Source organism: Neophocaena asiaeorientalis, unplaced genomic scaffold, assembly GCF_003031525.2.
Source record: "Neophocaena asiaeorientalis asiaeorientalis breed wild unplaced genomic scaffold, Neophocaena_asiaeorientalis_V1.1 scaffold5, whole genome shotgun sequence".
In the NCBI taxonomy this organism is placed as follows: Eukaryota; Metazoa; Chordata; class Mammalia; order Artiodactyla; family Phocoenidae; genus Neophocaena; species Neophocaena asiaeorientalis.
Genome location: NW_020174698.1, coordinates 5,295,257 through 5,311,391, shown reverse-complemented (window position 1 = coordinate 5,311,391; position 16,135 = coordinate 5,295,257). Strand labels below are relative to the sequence as shown.

Here is a 16,135-nt window from a genome sequence, read left to right as displayed (position 1 = left end):
ACTAGTTCTGCCAACCACCAACAACCTAAGAAATGTGTCAGACAACACAAATTTAGAGCGAGATCATTCAAAGTATACAAGAGTCAGAAAAATTTGTGAAAAGAAGTAAAGCCAGAATTTCCAGTAGGAATTTTTCTTCAGTGATGGGAATTTGCTGCTAGTTGGAAACTAACCAATTTGTCATCTATTCCTCCATCCATGATGGTCTTCCATCAGTCTGCTTCAGGAAAAAAGAATAAACTAAACAAAATTGGTGTTTAGCACCTGGGTCATTTTTGAGTTTCCCTTATTAGTATTAGCTATTTGTTTCAGAGAACTGGATTTTTACCTACATATTTTTAGTACTGCAGTGATTGATGGTCATATAGTTAATGATTTAGAGGAAAACCAAAAATATTAAGATTTTGGCAAAGTAAGAACAACTAGGAAATTTACAGTCAAAGCTGATAAGCTTTCAGTATATACCATGACTCAAGACTACCCCCAGATTTTCTGTTAACAATCAAATCAGTCAGGAATCTCTATGGCACCAAATGCACTGGTTGGTCTGAGGGTAGCAGAACATCTATCAGAATGAACTCTGTATTTCCCAGATGTTTTTGGTTAAATCCAAGGATAGTTCTCACACCAAGTTTAGGGATAGCTTACACCATGTTCCTTTTTTTACTCGCCAATTTTAATAATACCAAAAAAAAAAAAAAAGAGGGAAAAGTCTGGAATATAAAATGATCTGTGCTACTAACTACTTTAGAATAAGTTTTGCTTTAGTTTTCAACTGCTAAAAGATAATTACATTAAAATTAAGATTCTCCACCACGTAAGTTTTATAAAGTGGAAGAAATGAAAATTCGTAAATCAGTTTAATGATCTGTGAATAAAGGCTAATTATCAGTCATAGGGTGTGATAATTCTTGTAGCCAATGGATGCTATGTCTATGGCTATTCACAACTTGCTGAAAGCTTTCGTAAATTTAAGTCTTAAGATATAGGCATACAAATTGAATTAGTTTACATCATATGTATATGTATGTTTAGTTAAAGCCTGTGTTAACAATAAGAATCTAAATTCAGTATTTTAACAATGCAATTTCTGCATAACAGCTCAAACTGTATCGGAAATTTGTATTAAATTTTCAGTTTTGGTAAATGCTGAAGATCAGGCACAAGGAATTAACAGAAACATTAACATTAAGCCCCACCCATGCCCTGATTTTTTCCCACCACTATTTAAAATGGCAAATGATAAGGCTTTCCGTCTTAGTAAGCATATCCTATATTAAGTGGCTCCTGACATTTTCATATAGGTTTTGGTACTGCTTATGTGGTGCAATTTTAACATATTGTACTTAGGTGGGCGTAAGTTAACTTAAAATCATTATTTCAGTGCTAGAAATCAATTTTAAAGCAGTATCTATTTAGGACAGGTTGGGAAGAAAAATCCCATCGTATGTCATTTATCATATTCTCTACCAATCAGAACTGGAGTCCCACGCCAGTTAATACCACTTTCAATGGTGCCTTTTAAGGATAAACTGAGTGATAGTCTAGTACTTCACCGTCTCAGGGCAGCCAGAGTTCATATACCACCACAAAAGGAGTGAATCTGTTCTGTAATGCTCTTATTCAGTACAAAGAATACAAACTCTTGTGCAAATACACAAAACAGGATTCTTACACTGTGAACACTACCTTGCTGGTCACAGAACTGGGCTATTTATGACCTTCTGAATGCAACCAATTTTAGGATAAAATACCATAGCCCAATTCCTACTGGAAAATGCAATATGGACAGCTCTTAAAAGGTTTCAAAGCTTTAAGTAAATTATTGCATTGCTAGAGAGAGGACAAGAAAGTATAGTGCAGGATATAGTTCTGTAATGATAAAAGATGTGATGAGATAACTTGTTTATTTTTAATCATATGCTTCTTATACAGTGTGCTCTCATTGTCTACCCTACTCTCCAGGTGGTAAAAATAATATACCAAGTCAACGCAGCATATACCTTACAAGTGCGCTCACTACAGTTTTCTCCCAAAACAATTAATGATGAATTGTGAACTTTTGACAATGTTTACACTACAGTGAGATCAATATTAATAATGTTCTGTCAGCATTTCCATTATAAACTTTATTTTTTACGGATTTATGTCTTAGTCATAAACTTTTTTTAGGTTGAAACTTGTTACTGAAAGGATCAGATCAGAAACACCCTTCTCTAAATTTTGTCAATTTCTAGTTTGAGAAGAGCTGCCCCCCAAAAGCAAAAAGCTAAGGATGGCTAAGGATATCTGGGGGAAGAAGGTACTTGCAGCTCAAATTACCATGGGTACATTTATTCATCAAACTGCAAAAAGAAACTGAGTCAAGTATGCCTTAAAGTGCACTGCAAAAATTAGTTTTAAGACATAGCATGAAGCATTCTTTCAAGGTTCACTGAATACTTACCTCTAACTCAAGTGAAAGCTGATCAGAGTTAAAGACTTGGTGTTTAAGATGTTACATTGACAGGTTATGTGAGGTTAACTGTCAGATACTGTGGTGTGAAGCAGTTTCAGTTTCACATGAACAAAGGCTTGTCCAAACAAGGAGACTTGGTAAATTTTTCAGAAGAAAAAACTTAAAATAATAAAAGAGATACTGCTACTAGGGTGAGGTTTGGCATGCAAAGTTTCAACACTGAGCAAGTTTTATGGCCAAGCTATATGTCCTTAAAAATAGGGCTTTATAAATGGAAGCACTGGCACAACCTTCACTATAGTATTGCAAACAGCAACGCTATTTTATATAACCTAGACAAGAATGTCTTTTTAAAATCAAAAAGCTGGTCTATTTTAATATGTTGGGCTCAAAAATTTTTAACAAAAATAATGAGAACCACTATTTTGCTTAAAATCTCAAAGTCCTGGAACAGACTTGGGACTGTATAAGAGTTTGGTTTATAAAGTTTGGCCATTTCGTGTTCCTCCTGCCACAGGTGGACTTCAGCTGCGAGGCGCTCACTGCAGGAGGAGGACACTTCTGGCAAAGACTGACAAAGAAGGGTGTTTGTCAAGCAGGTGTGGGGTCACCTAAGAGTGTGACATTTCTTAGTCAATCTCCATGTTTCCAAAAAAACTTCCCCATGTAAAGCGTACCACTCCAACTTTTAAAAGTAACATATCTCTGTTAAAGTGCTTTTGTTCTCTTTTGTTTTGTTTTTAATTTGTTTTTGTTTTTAGGCAAAGCAACGTAAGTATTTTTATTGATGTTGTTGTTTGTTTATGTTTTAATAGTCTGGAAAGATAAAGGCCACCACAAATCTTTCCATCTCTGAAAATTCCACCAGGCTAGCTTTAGCCCTAAAGTATGAAAAACAGTAAAATGGAGTGGGAAGGAAAAACAACCCATCAAAAAAGTGACAGGCTTTATCATGTGCCAGGTGTTGTCTCTTGATTTGATTAAAAAAAAAGAATATTAAAAAAAAACAAACACCAAAAACAAAAAACAAAAACAATCCACCAAAAACAACTCTCATATCCCAAGAAGAAATTCATTTTAGTGGCCTTGGTCTCAGCATGGTCCTGCCAATTTCAAGCCCCGACCATACATGTATTCTCTAAATGGAATCAGTGGCTACAAAGCGGCCAGCGTATCGTTAGTCACAATACAACAGTAAGGTTGTGAACATACCTGAGCAATGTTCAAGGTCTAGAGCATTGGAGGATGGGCAGGACAAGACAGGACAGAACAAAAATAAAGGAAGAAAAAAAGAAAAGACAAAACAGTGACTATGAGGCCAGCCTCAAGGAACCCAGAGTCAGCACAAACCCTCCCACATGTTAAACCACCAAAAACAAACACACACCAAAAAGAAAAAAAAAAAAAATCAGCAATTGAGGCCATGCTGAAAATACCAAGGGTTATAAAAATAGACACCCAAACAACAAAAAAAGTCAAAAATTATGGTTACGTCATGTGTAGGTTTCTCTGGCAAAAGGTATACTTGAAACTGGCCTTATAGAAAAAAAAGCAATGCAAAATAAACCAATTTTTAAAATATCTCCTTCTTAATTTAAATATTCTTAAAGCAATATATAAATAAGAACAATACATTGTTTAATAAACCATATATTAAAAAAAAAAATCACCGAATAGTTCTTAACTGTTTTGCTCAGTTAGCTATAGCAAAGAAAAGAGAAAAGAATAGTGCAGATTCTATGCAGAATTTACTAGGTTTCCAGCACAGTACAGTACCTGCTTATTTAAACCTAGCATATTGCAGACCATATCCCTGGAATAAGGCTGCTCCAAAACATATCTCAACAAAGCAGTCTGTGGTTCAAACAGATCCTTTAAAGAAAATAAAGAAAATTATTGCTTCAAGATCAAAGTTAATGTTAATTCAAATAATTTGAAATTGGGATCAAAAAATCCTCTAAAGGCACTTGTTACCTTCACAGAGTAGGCAGTATCTAGTGGAAAAAAATCATAGGATTTTAGTGCTTACAATTAATCTGTTCCCACCCCTCATTTGCTAAATGATGTAACTGAGGTGAAGGGACTTGCCCAAGGTCATAGAGGAAAAGTTAGAAATGGCTTCAGCTACAGTCACGTGGAAGTCTTAAGCATCACTGTAGGGAAAGGATTTTTTTCCCCAGAAATCTTTCTAATCATTCTCCTACAAGTGTAAACATAGACATCATTTCCAAATTTGGAGAGGACTTGATAGCACACGGGTTAAGAGTTCAAATCCTGACTATACTATTTCCTAAATGTGGGGCCTTTTAGTCAAGTTACTACCCCACTCACTGTCTCAGTTTCATCATCTGGATAATGGAAATATTAAGATGATAGTTAAGAATAAAAGTTGTTGCAAAGTAAGCTCTTATAACAGTGCCTGGCACATAGTAAGTTCACAATAAGTTCCTCTGTTTTCATTATTACTGCTATCATGATTGCAAATTCCATTTAGTTTACCACTTTTTCATCTTCTAAAGTTTTGCTGACTAATATGCCAAGAACCCAGAATTGTCACTTTAGTTGCACTATTTTACACTCCTCACTTTTGGAAGTTTCCTAATCACTGTCTATGTCATTTTTGACATGAAAACATTTACATGAAAACTATCTTGCCCTCCCCATACCCTGCTCTGTCACTACTCCAAACCCCAAGATAATAAATGTCATATTTCATTATAGCTTTATGTCTATATCACATATTTCATTTTATGGATATTTGTGGATTTTTTTCCTTTGAGAAATTTCTACTCTTACTTTTGTCCTCCCCTTTTGAAAAAAATCTAACAAATAGGGACACTGCAAATTCATTTTTGGTCCCTGCTTTGTAAAGGAAAAGTGAAAACAAGGAATCAATTAAAAACTTCAATTTTCTAACACCAAGTGCTTTGCCAGGAGTGAACCGTTGGAACATAGACACCTGCAATATCATAAACCACAGGCTGTACTTGGATATTGAAATCATATGATAAACCATAAACTATCTTTCATTAAATATTTACTTCTTCAGTCTATGAAGAGACAGTTTAGCATTACACATCAAATACTCCAGGATGAAGACTCTTAGACGGATCAAGAAAGTTCCATCGTATTTAGTAACATACCTTATCATATGGCAAGAGGCCTTTCAAAGGAAAACGGAGAGTTGCAGGGTCCAATTTCCATGAATTACAAATGGCGCCTGAGTTATTTACAACTGGCAGAAGGCTGCAACGGCCTGTATGCATTACAAAAAAATGTTTCTAAATAAATGTGAACATAGAAATGCCTGGTCCTTCATTCACTCTACAACTATTTAATGAACATCTATGCTGAACCAGGCACTGGTTAAAAATATGTTTTAATTAGATATAAGTTTGGGAATTTTCTTTGATTATTTTTAGCCCAGATGGTTAAAGACCAATTTGTACAGGCCTTCTAAGCTCACAAATGTTGCATTTGTCCAGGGACAGAGGTCGGCAAGCTACAATCCATGGACAAAATCCGCCTGTTTTTGTAAAGCTGTACTGGAACACTGTTGCTTTTGCACTGTAATGGCAGAGTTGAGTAGTTGCAGCAGACTGTATAGCCCACAAAGCCTAAAATTTTGTTATATCACCATTTATAGAAAAAGTTACAGACGCTTAATCTAGGGTCAACCTGAGTAACTTTAAACATGATGCTCCTAGAAGGCTTAGATGTAGTATATGACCACCAATCAGTTCATGTATCCAAATGCCTGATAAATCCTGTCACTGCGATGTCCCACAGGCACCTCGTTCAACATAACTTAAACTAAATTCATCATCATCCTTCTCAATCCTTCCATAATTCATTAAATGATGTCAATATCTACTCAGTTACAAAAACTAAAAGCCTAAGAATTATCTGTCTAGTGTCTGTTTAGTTTTTGTATTTCCAGTGTCCAGAATAGCACCTGACTCACAGAAAGTGCTAAAAACTTCATCATTGACTAAATAATGTCTATATTCCAGGCTGTTCTGAGGCCACCATGATTTCTAGAAATTATTCAGGAATATATATGAGTACTGCAAAAACTGCAAATCACGTGCTTATTTTTAAAAGAAAATTCTGAGAATCTAACAAACATGAAAAAATGGAAAACAAAATAAATGAAATACAGAGCAAAAGTGTAAATTGGAATGGGCTGAGAGAGTCAGATAATCGAGGGGCAGATCTACTGCGACTTCCAGTTGCCTAGAGATTCCATGGTGCTTTACTAGCTCTACTAAAAGTTCCCTCTAATCACCAGGAAACACATCTTCTAGAATGGTTCTATCTGAAGCTTAGACCAGTCCAGACAGTTGCTTTTCCTTCCCTGTACTTAACACACAAAGTACCTGAAGCAAGTAAAAGGACATTACTAAGCTCCTAGAGTTATACTAAAATGACAAGTCACCAAGACATGTATAAGATACCATCCATCAACTTTGTTCAACAGTCAGATCACTAAAGACCAGGTACTATTTAGTATATTTTGAATTATAATCCTACCGCAAATGGAGTTGATCCTTGCTGTGGGCCTAAAGGTGTCCACAAAGTCTGATACCAGGTTTCCAAGTAACTGAAACAAAACAAAACAAAACAGAAAACAAATAAGTATAAAAATAAAATCAAGATTGCTCTGAATACAAGAATCATTTACATAAAGTGAGATTATGTAAAGATTTAGTACAATTCCTGGCACATAAAATTACTCAAAGGTTAGTTCTCTTTTGCTTCCTTCCAAACAATTACTGACCAGTTCATTTCTTCCTGAATTAAGCCAGGTCATACCACCATGTTCTTAGCTATTTGATGAAGCTATGTATATTTCATCACATAATATATAAACTGTCTCAGCAGGACAGCAGAGAAATGAAAGAAATACATATTACGTATTATCTAAGGATAAAGTGTTAAAAGAATAAGCACACACAAAAAATCACATTATTATCTAAGAATAAAGTGATCATTAAAGAATAAGCACACAAAAAATCAGATTAGTATAACGATTTTCAATAAAACTTTCTATTAAAAATTTTAGAAAACATCAAATTTACCCAGTGTGGAAGTTTTCCCTCAGGATATAATTTCCTGATCTCTGTGACTGCAAAATATGCTGGTAATAAACAAGCATTTCTTTCCAAGATATATGCTATAACCTAAGAAAAATAAGAGGGCGATGTTATTATTTTGACTAGTCCCACAGATAAGCCCCTTAAATGCAATAACAACAAGAACTATGGTATTAAGAGGTAGAGATATTACTTCATGGATTCACTGGGCTTAAACTGTAGCATAAAAATTTTGTTTATATGTGAATATCTAAAAATGAAGATTAATAAATAATAAAATGACTGCTGATAGTAAGAAACATTGAAAATGCATCAATTATTGGTAGACTCTAATAGGAAGGCGACAGACTAACAATTCTTGCATCATTAGTTACAAAGCACAAAGATCTTCTAAGTGGTCCATTGATATTAAAATGGTTGAAAATACTTTAATATCAATATTGTTGCTTTCATAGTTAAAAACCATGAATTAATTAAAATATAAAATTTCCCTTTGAAATACAATGAAAGTGAAATAGAACCTTTAAAACATGATTTTTGTAGAAGTAAAGAAATGGAACGTTTTACAAGCTACCGTAAGTTTTAAAAGCACAGAACTATGTAAAACTAGACTTTTTTTAGGATATGATCAATGAATTGCAGACATGTTTACCTCTCTTGCTGCTAGAAGCTGCTGTACAACAGCTGAGCTCACTGTATTGGGAATTGTTAAGGTTTTCTCCAAAATCACTTTTAAGAGATCTCGAACACCCTGATAGAACAAAAAAGTCATAGGTTAAAATATAAAAACGTCCCCGGTGCTAGTTAAAACATCTAAAGTTTTCAAGGTTATACACTTGGAAAAAAAAATGTTACCCCCAAGGTCACACTTTTGATTTTTTCTGAACCAGAGCTAACGTTCAACCTCCTAACATTAACCCAAGAGAAGTGTCATGTTCCAAAGCAGAATTCTAAAGAATGGCTTGCAATATGAATGAACGAAGAAAGTCACTTATAAATAAAAATTAAACTTTCCACACTCTGCTAAGCTTTTTTGACCGTCACAACATTAGAAGAGTTTCTATTACTATGAGGGTCCAAAAAGTTTAATTTGAGCTTAACGGACAGAAATATATTTGAATATAACTTGAAAATACTCTGAAAACATGGACAATAATACAAACTTTCTGGCAGATGACCTTTTCTACTCCTTCCCATTGCATATTCTAACTTTATTCCCCTTTCTCATCATCCATCACATACTTTAATCCCTCAAACTTATCAAATAAGGCCATTCTGTTAACTGGTCATCCATATCTATCACCAGTTGCATTATTTCAGAGCAGAATCTGATACATAGAGAAGAAATTTCATTCCATAGTATAAACAATGTGATGAATCTTATAAAAAAGACAGACAAAACATATATATGAAAGAAATCAGAAACAATTATAAAGCACTATACAAATAAGTACGGAGGTAAAAACTACATATTAATGCTAAGAAAGGTGAAATAAAGTACAGAGAAAATAATCAGAAAAAGCTTCTTAGAATTAATTCTGTATTAAATCACGATTCAAGCCAATACTTATCAGTCAAGTCATTTTAGATTAGCAAAAATACAGACATAAAGCACAGGGTCAGGTATTGGCAAGTCTTTCAAAAAGGACAATAACAAAAGTGGCTTGAATGAAGGAGAAGCTTCTGCAGCTATGGAGCTCCTGAGATGTATTATGAGACACAATTAGAGACTGTATGCTGTTGTTTTTGGTCAAGAGCAGAGTGCTGAAGACACCAGTTAAGGAAGGAAATGTGTCCAAGGGAGGTCAAGGTGAAGCAGGACTTGCTCCCTTCATCAACTGATGCCTGCATCTCTTCTCAGTTCCATACACACCTGCTCTGTGCTTTCATTGGAAAGGGGCCCCAACATCCTAAGATTTGTGGCATGAAGGGACCCAGAGTCTGCTTGGTGACTTCCCTACTTGTCACATAAATTTACCAGCCACCTGCATTTTTAAGAATGTTGGGAGGGGAGCAGAGAAGCTGTGAGAAACACTGAGCAATTTTAAATCCCTTCAGGAGATACAACAAAAAAGGAGATTTTGTAAATGGTTCCACTTCATTTCTCCCATGTGAAATTAAGATATGTACACTGAAAAAGTAATCACACCTAACGATTACTTTTTATATTGAATAATTAGGAAAAAAATACCTTGTAATCCACTCCTCCAATTATTTTCCGAACCAGTTTAAATGTTAAGGCCCAAAGCTGTGTTCTTTCCCATTCAAGTGTGTCAGAGTTTATCAGGGATTCACAAACCATCCTAGAAAAAAGGAATACCCATTCCAATTACAAGACAGAATTTTTGCAAGTTCTCTAATAGCCAAGGTCTGTGTACTCTGGATATTATATTTGCCACAGTAAGGTTTTTTTTTTTTTTTTTTTGGCCACGTTGGGTCTTCATTGCTGTGCGCGGGTTTTCTCTAGTTGTGATGAGCAGGCTTCTCATTGCGGTGCCTTCTCTTCTTGCAGAGCACGGGCTCTAAGGCACACAGGCTTAGATCTCCATGGCATGTGGGATCTTCCCAGACCAGGGATTGAACCCATGTCCCCTGTATTGGCAGGCGGATTCTTAACCACTGTGCCACCAGGGAAGTTCCAGTAAGTATTTTTCATACAGGTACATATTACTCAAGCACACTTTCAAAAAATTACGTATAGTATTTTACATTTTTTACTTATATGAAAGACTAAACACAAAGTAGAACTAAATAATATTAATTACATTATGTTTTTACTAGAAAGATATGTACCAAAAGCTATTGGTTAAATATTTACCATTTACCTGTTTGTGGCAAACTGTATTTTTCCAAGATGGCTGCAAGAAGACTTTCGATCCCACATGCTCTTCTAAAATGTGACATTGATACTCCTCCCATGAAAAGTATCAGTGTCATTCTCTACCCCTCAACCTGGGCAGGCCTAATACTGGCAAATGGGATGCTGTATGACTTTCAAGGCAAGGTGGTAAAGCTTCTGCCTAGCCCTCTTATGAATGCTTGCTCTTGGACTCCACTATGCTGTGAGAAAGTCCAGGTTACATGGAGAAGGCACATGTAGGTTCTGGCCAACAGTGCCAGCTGATGTCTCAGATGACAGCCAGGTATCATCCACCAGATATGAATGGGGAAACCTTTGTCATGACTCCAGTCGTAGCCACTAGCTGATTGCAATCACGAGACCTGAGAAAAAACTACATACTACTTGCCCAGTCAAGCACAATAATCATGAATGTTAATAATAAAAGGATTATTATTGTTTTAAGCCACAAAGTATTGAAGTAATTCATCACGCAGCAAAAGTAAACTGGAACCAACCGAGCAATTCCACTCCTGGGTATATAGCCAAAAAAAAAACAAAAACACTAAACTGAAAAGATACTTGCACCCCAATGTTCACAGCAGGATTATTTACAATTGCCAAGACATGGAAGCAACCTAAGTGTCCCTCAACAGATGGATGGATAAAAAAGACATGCCATACACACACACACACACACACACACACACACACACACACACAGTGGAATACTACTCATCAATAAAAAAAGAATGAAACTGTGTCATCTGCAACAACATGGATGGACTTGAAGGGTATTGTGCTAAGTGAAATAAGTCAGACAGAGAAAGACAAACACTGTATGATATCACTTATATGTAGAATCTAAAAAATACAATAAACAAACTAGTGAATATAACAAAAACAACAAAAGTTAACTGGAACAAGCTCATCAACGTGAGTGATTTTAGTCTCTGGACTGAAAGGCAAAGTCTGCCTGGTTTTGAGCACCGTAAGTATACAATTCTAAGAATACTGCATCCTAGAAATTAAAAATGAGATATTACAAAGGATTTCTTGTTGAGCCCAACTTCCTTCTTCATTCCCTCAACCAATTTCTAAACATTAATAAAAAAGTAGATTCTGGGCTTCCCTGGTGGCGCAGTGGTTAAGAATCCTCCTGCCAATACAGGGGACACGGGTTCGAGCCCTGGTCCGGGAAGATCCCACATGCAGCGGAGCAACTAAGTCCGTGCACCACAACTACTGAGCCTGCACTCCAGAGCCCGTGAGCCACAACTATGGAGCTCGCGAGCCACAACTACTGAGCCCACGCGCCACAACTACTGAAGCCTGGGCGCCCTAGAGCCCGTGCTCCGCAGCAAGAGAAGCCACCGCAATGAGAAGCCCGCGCACAGCAACAAAGAGTAGCCCCCACTCACCGCAACTAGAGGAAGCCCACGCACAGTAACAAAGACCCAATGCAGCCAAAATTAAAATAAATAAAATAAAATAAATAAATTTATAAAAGAAAGAAAGAAAGAAAGAAAATTCTTTAGATTGCTCATATTCACCATTAAACGTACCTGGGTGGAAGGAGACCAGTCTCGACTGCCATTGCTAAGCAGTCATAAAGAAAAGAAATTCTTTTAGGACTATGCTGGCCGTGAATGAACTTAACAATCCACTGGATGCATTGTTCGTGAGATTCCTGGAATATCAGAAAATGATTATGCTTTAGGTCTAAACTTACATTTTGTAACTAACAAACAGCTAATAGTACCTGGGAGTATATCAAGACTATGAATGAGATACTCCATTATAAATTCATGGATGAAAACAAATTCTAAAAAAAAAACCTGAAAAAATTCAGATTTAGTACTTGAGTTATAGTAAGCTTAAAATCATACAATTATATAAGCTTCCACCATTTTTACTACATGGCACCTCCAAAAACAGTACAATTTTATTAACATATTCATGATCAATAGAAAACTCTAGCAAAGATTGTGTACGGCATTGTAAGCAGTGCCCTTAATGGCAGATATAAATATTCCTGTCACTGGGGGAAAAATCCACTATGAATTAGTACATCAGCCTCATGAGAATTTCGTGAGTCTAATTCCTAAGAACCCAATGAGTTATGAATCTAATGACATATCCAATTTCTAGACTTGCAAAACTTTAAATCTGATACAAAAATGTAGTACCCAAATCACAGATTATCTTCTAGGATATCCTCAAGATGTCCTGCTCCTCTGTGCTACCACTGTCCCTGATACACACTTCTACTGTTGAACATATAATGCTGATTTAGAAATACTTATTTTCTTCCCAGCTCCTCCATTAGAATATAAAATTTTCGAAGACAAGGGCTGTGTCTTAACTCATAAAATGTTTAACGAATTATTAAAATATTAAAGTATGTCATAAAGATGTTCAACATCACTCAGAGAAATGCAAAAATAAAACCACACTGAAATAAAATTGCTCCTGTTTTTAGATTGGCAAAGATCAAAAAGTTCAAAGATCAAAAAGTAGATTAACATTCTACTATGAGGCTCTAGGGAACAGATACTCTTATGCATTGCTATCGGGAGTATAAATTGGTAAAACCCTTATGGAAAGCTATTAGGCAATTTCTATAAAAACTACACATAGACATACCCTCTGACCCAGCAATACTATAAATTTATTCCGTGTCCCATGCATAAAACTGTTCATTATAGTATTATTTAAAGCGAAAAAAGGTAAGAAGCAACGTGTCAGTTGGTAGGAGACTGGTTAAATAAAGGAAGGTGCAGCCATATAACAGAATATTGTGTTGTTATAAGAAAGTGAGAAAGGAAGGCAGAAGTAACTCTTAATGGATTGATGTAGAATTACTTTGAGAATTTAATATTAAGAGGAAAAAAGCAAGGTGCTAATGAACAGTGTACACGGCATATGAACATTCTATAAAAATGATTCTATGCATAAAACACTTCTAGGGGCTTCCCTGGTGGTGCAGTGGTTAAGAATCCACCTGCCAATGCAGGAGACACGGGTTCAAGCCCTGGTCGGGGAAGATCCCACATGCTGCAGAGCAATTAAGCCCCTGCACCACAACTACTAAGCCTGTGCTCTAGAGCCTGCATGCCACATATACTGAAGCCTGTGCACCTAGAGCTCGTGCTCTGCAACAAAAGGAGCAACTGCAATGAGAAGCCCACGCACCGCAACGCAAAGTAGCCCCTGCTCACCGCAACTAGAGAAACCCTGCGCGCAGCAACGAAGACCCAATGCAGCCAAAAATAAATAAATAAAATTAATGTATTAAAAAAAAAAACACTTCTAGAAGGAAACATAAACTGGGAATGCTGTTTGCAGACAGAAAAAGAAACAAGCAATTAAGCTAAGAAAGATGGAAGGCAGATTCATCATTGGGTCCAACTTTTGGTCCAACCCTTTGTACTTTGTACCGTATGAATATATTATCTATTAGAAAATAATTAGGGTGCTTCCCTGGTGGCACAGTGGCTAAGAATCCGCCTGCCAAAGCAGGGGACACGGGTTCGAGCCCTGGTCCAAGAAGATCCCACAAGCTGTGGAGCAAGTAAGTGCGTGAGCCACAACTACTGGGCCTGCACTCTAGAGCTTACGAGCCAGAACTACTGAGCGCGTGTGCCACAACTCCTGAAGGCCGCGCGCCTAGAGCCCGTGCTCTGCAACAAGAGAAGCCACCGCGATGAGAAGCCCGCGCACCGCGACTAAGAGTAGCCCCCGCTCGCCGCAACTACAGAAAGTCCGCATGCAGCAATGAAGACCCAACGCAGCCAAAAAATAAATAAATAAATAAAAAGAAAAAAAATAATTAAAAGTAAAAGAAATTTAAAAAAATGAATATACTGAAACTCTGTGATTCATGTCTGAGTAGCAAGTCTTAACCACCAGCAGCTCAAGTGCAAACAGTTCTCATTTTCCTACCAAAATGCACCATGAGAAGATAAGGTACTACTGGACTATGAGCTCTTTAAGGATCACACACTTTGTCTTTTTCAAGGCTGCATTTTCTGGTGAATGTTCTCTGTTACTAAGTTTTACTGCTCCTTTCCTCAATTTTATTATATCTTTGTATCCTTATTGTGGCATCTTTGTATGAATGCTGGGCCAGTTTCCAGTTCCTTAAAAATGGAAAATTTTATCCATTACACTCCCTAACACAGCTGTTTCGAAGTACAAATAAATCAGCATAGGATCAAAATGGTTTTATATAATCTAACTTGGGAGAGATTTATAAAAACAACTCACTGTGCTGTTGTCAACCTGATTTTTCAATACAGATTCTCTACTGGAAGAATACAAATTGAAACAAATGGAAATCAGAATTGACAAGTAAAAGATGATGACAATTTTATTTCTCCTTTTCCAGAAAGACCTTAACAGCAACATCAAAGAAAATGTGAAAAAAGAAAGGGTCAAAAATCATCAGCTGAGTGTATTAAAAATGCAGAGCTCACCTGAGAAAGACCACCCCAAAACTGTCTGAAGGCCCCCAGACAGCTAATTAGCTTTGTTTTTTCATCTTCAGGGGTGTCCATAAACATGCTAAAAAACAAAAACAGCATTATTTGCCACTAGTTTTAAAAAGGTAATTCAACATAATCAGAATAGTGGATCTTAAAAACCTCCAAATCAGACCTAAATAAAATCTTACAAAGATACACTCAGGTAAAAACACAAAAATCTGCCATGCATATACTCACCCAGGGAAAGCCTCTTCTATAATTTCCGTTTTCTGTTAAAAAAAAAAAAAGTAAACGACGTGAATTTTGTTTTTTAAAAAAGGGAGGGGGAGGGGCGTGACCGAGCAAAATAATACAATGCAACAAGGGCAAGTCACCTTAAACAGCAACGCGCAGAAACAAACAATACCTGCCTGCTTGGCCTGTAACAAAGGGTGTTGTGGATTTCAAAGGAGACTTGGAATTGGACCGCAGTTTGAGAACTGCTCAACCGTTGCACACATACACGGTTTCACAACAAAGAAGAGATGGAGGAGAGGTTGCCCGGGCCAGGTTTCTTGAGTCGTTGCCCGCGAGCCACCCCCTCTCCCAGCCATCGTCCTGGATCCCTGGCCGTTCCACTCACCACCACCTCCTCAAAAATGCTCTGCAGTTGCGTCTCCATCTGGACCATCTCCCCCGCCTTCCTTGGACACCAGGCGCGCTGCCCGGGTCAGGCCCGAGATCCGGCAATGGAGGGGCAGAAGGCCGGAGACGCCTGTAGGAAACCTCAGCTCGTCGGGGTCGGTTTCTTCCCCAATCGCCCAGCTGAGTCCGTCCCCTGTTTGTTGCAGGGCCCAGCAAACAACCGGAAGCTGCACGGCCCAGCAAACAACCGGAAGCTGCACGGAAGCCGGATCGCTGGGTGTCCTCTGATTACGAAACCCGCAGAAACCAGGGACACAGTCAAATGGTTCCGCCTGTGGAGAAGTGCGGCGCGCGAGCCAGACGAGAGCGCCCCCAAGTGGAACCTCGAGCCTAAGTCACCCCGAGGCCCGGTCGGCTGCAGACCGCCACTTCACGGCTGAAGCGGGAATTGCTTCCTGCTTGGTGCTGATGCTTTTGCACGGCGGGAAGAAAACAAGCTTGAGACCCAGGGGCTACAGCCTGCGGGAAATGCTCCTCTTGCGACCTGGGGCAACCTGATGTCTACGAGCTACTGACCTTCTAGGACGCCGTCAGCAGCCTGGAGCCAGGAGTTGAAAGCTCACTTTTCTAG

The 16,135-nt window shown here is 37.6% G+C and overlaps 1 protein-coding gene across 4 annotated transcripts in view; it reads right to left on the bottom strand.

Annotated features, from left to right (window-relative positions):
• Window positions 1-15,728, bottom strand: part of MED23 (mediator complex subunit 23) — a 40,654-nt gene extending 24,926 nt beyond the window's left edge. For 2 of the 4 annotated variants that reach the window (XR_003005091.1, XM_024759006.1), the window contains exons 1-10: window positions 15,503-15,709; window positions 15,118-15,149; window positions 14,872-14,959; window positions 11,959-12,083; window positions 9,746-9,857; window positions 8,207-8,305; window positions 7,540-7,641; window positions 6,992-7,061; window positions 5,602-5,714; window positions 4,235-4,330 (exon numbers count right to left, since the gene is read on the bottom strand). Coding sequence is in view for 3 of the 4 variants with exons in the window: in XM_024759006.1 (XP_024614774.1) it covers window positions 4,235-4,330; window positions 5,602-5,714; window positions 6,992-7,061; window positions 7,540-7,641; window positions 8,207-8,305; window positions 9,746-9,857; window positions 11,959-12,083; window positions 14,872-14,959; window positions 15,118-15,149; window positions 15,503-15,550 (885 nt within the window). In the remaining variant the exon portion in view is untranslated. Of the gene's footprint in view, window positions 1-4,234; window positions 4,331-5,601; window positions 5,715-6,991; window positions 7,062-7,539; window positions 7,642-8,206; window positions 8,306-9,745; window positions 9,858-11,958; window positions 12,084-14,871; window positions 14,960-15,117; window positions 15,150-15,286; window positions 15,479-15,502 lie in introns of those variants that run through there. The other 2 variants (XM_024759007.1, XM_024759005.1) reach the window with 2 other exon arrangements.
• Between the last annotated feature and the right edge of the window lie 407 nt (window positions 15,729-16,135).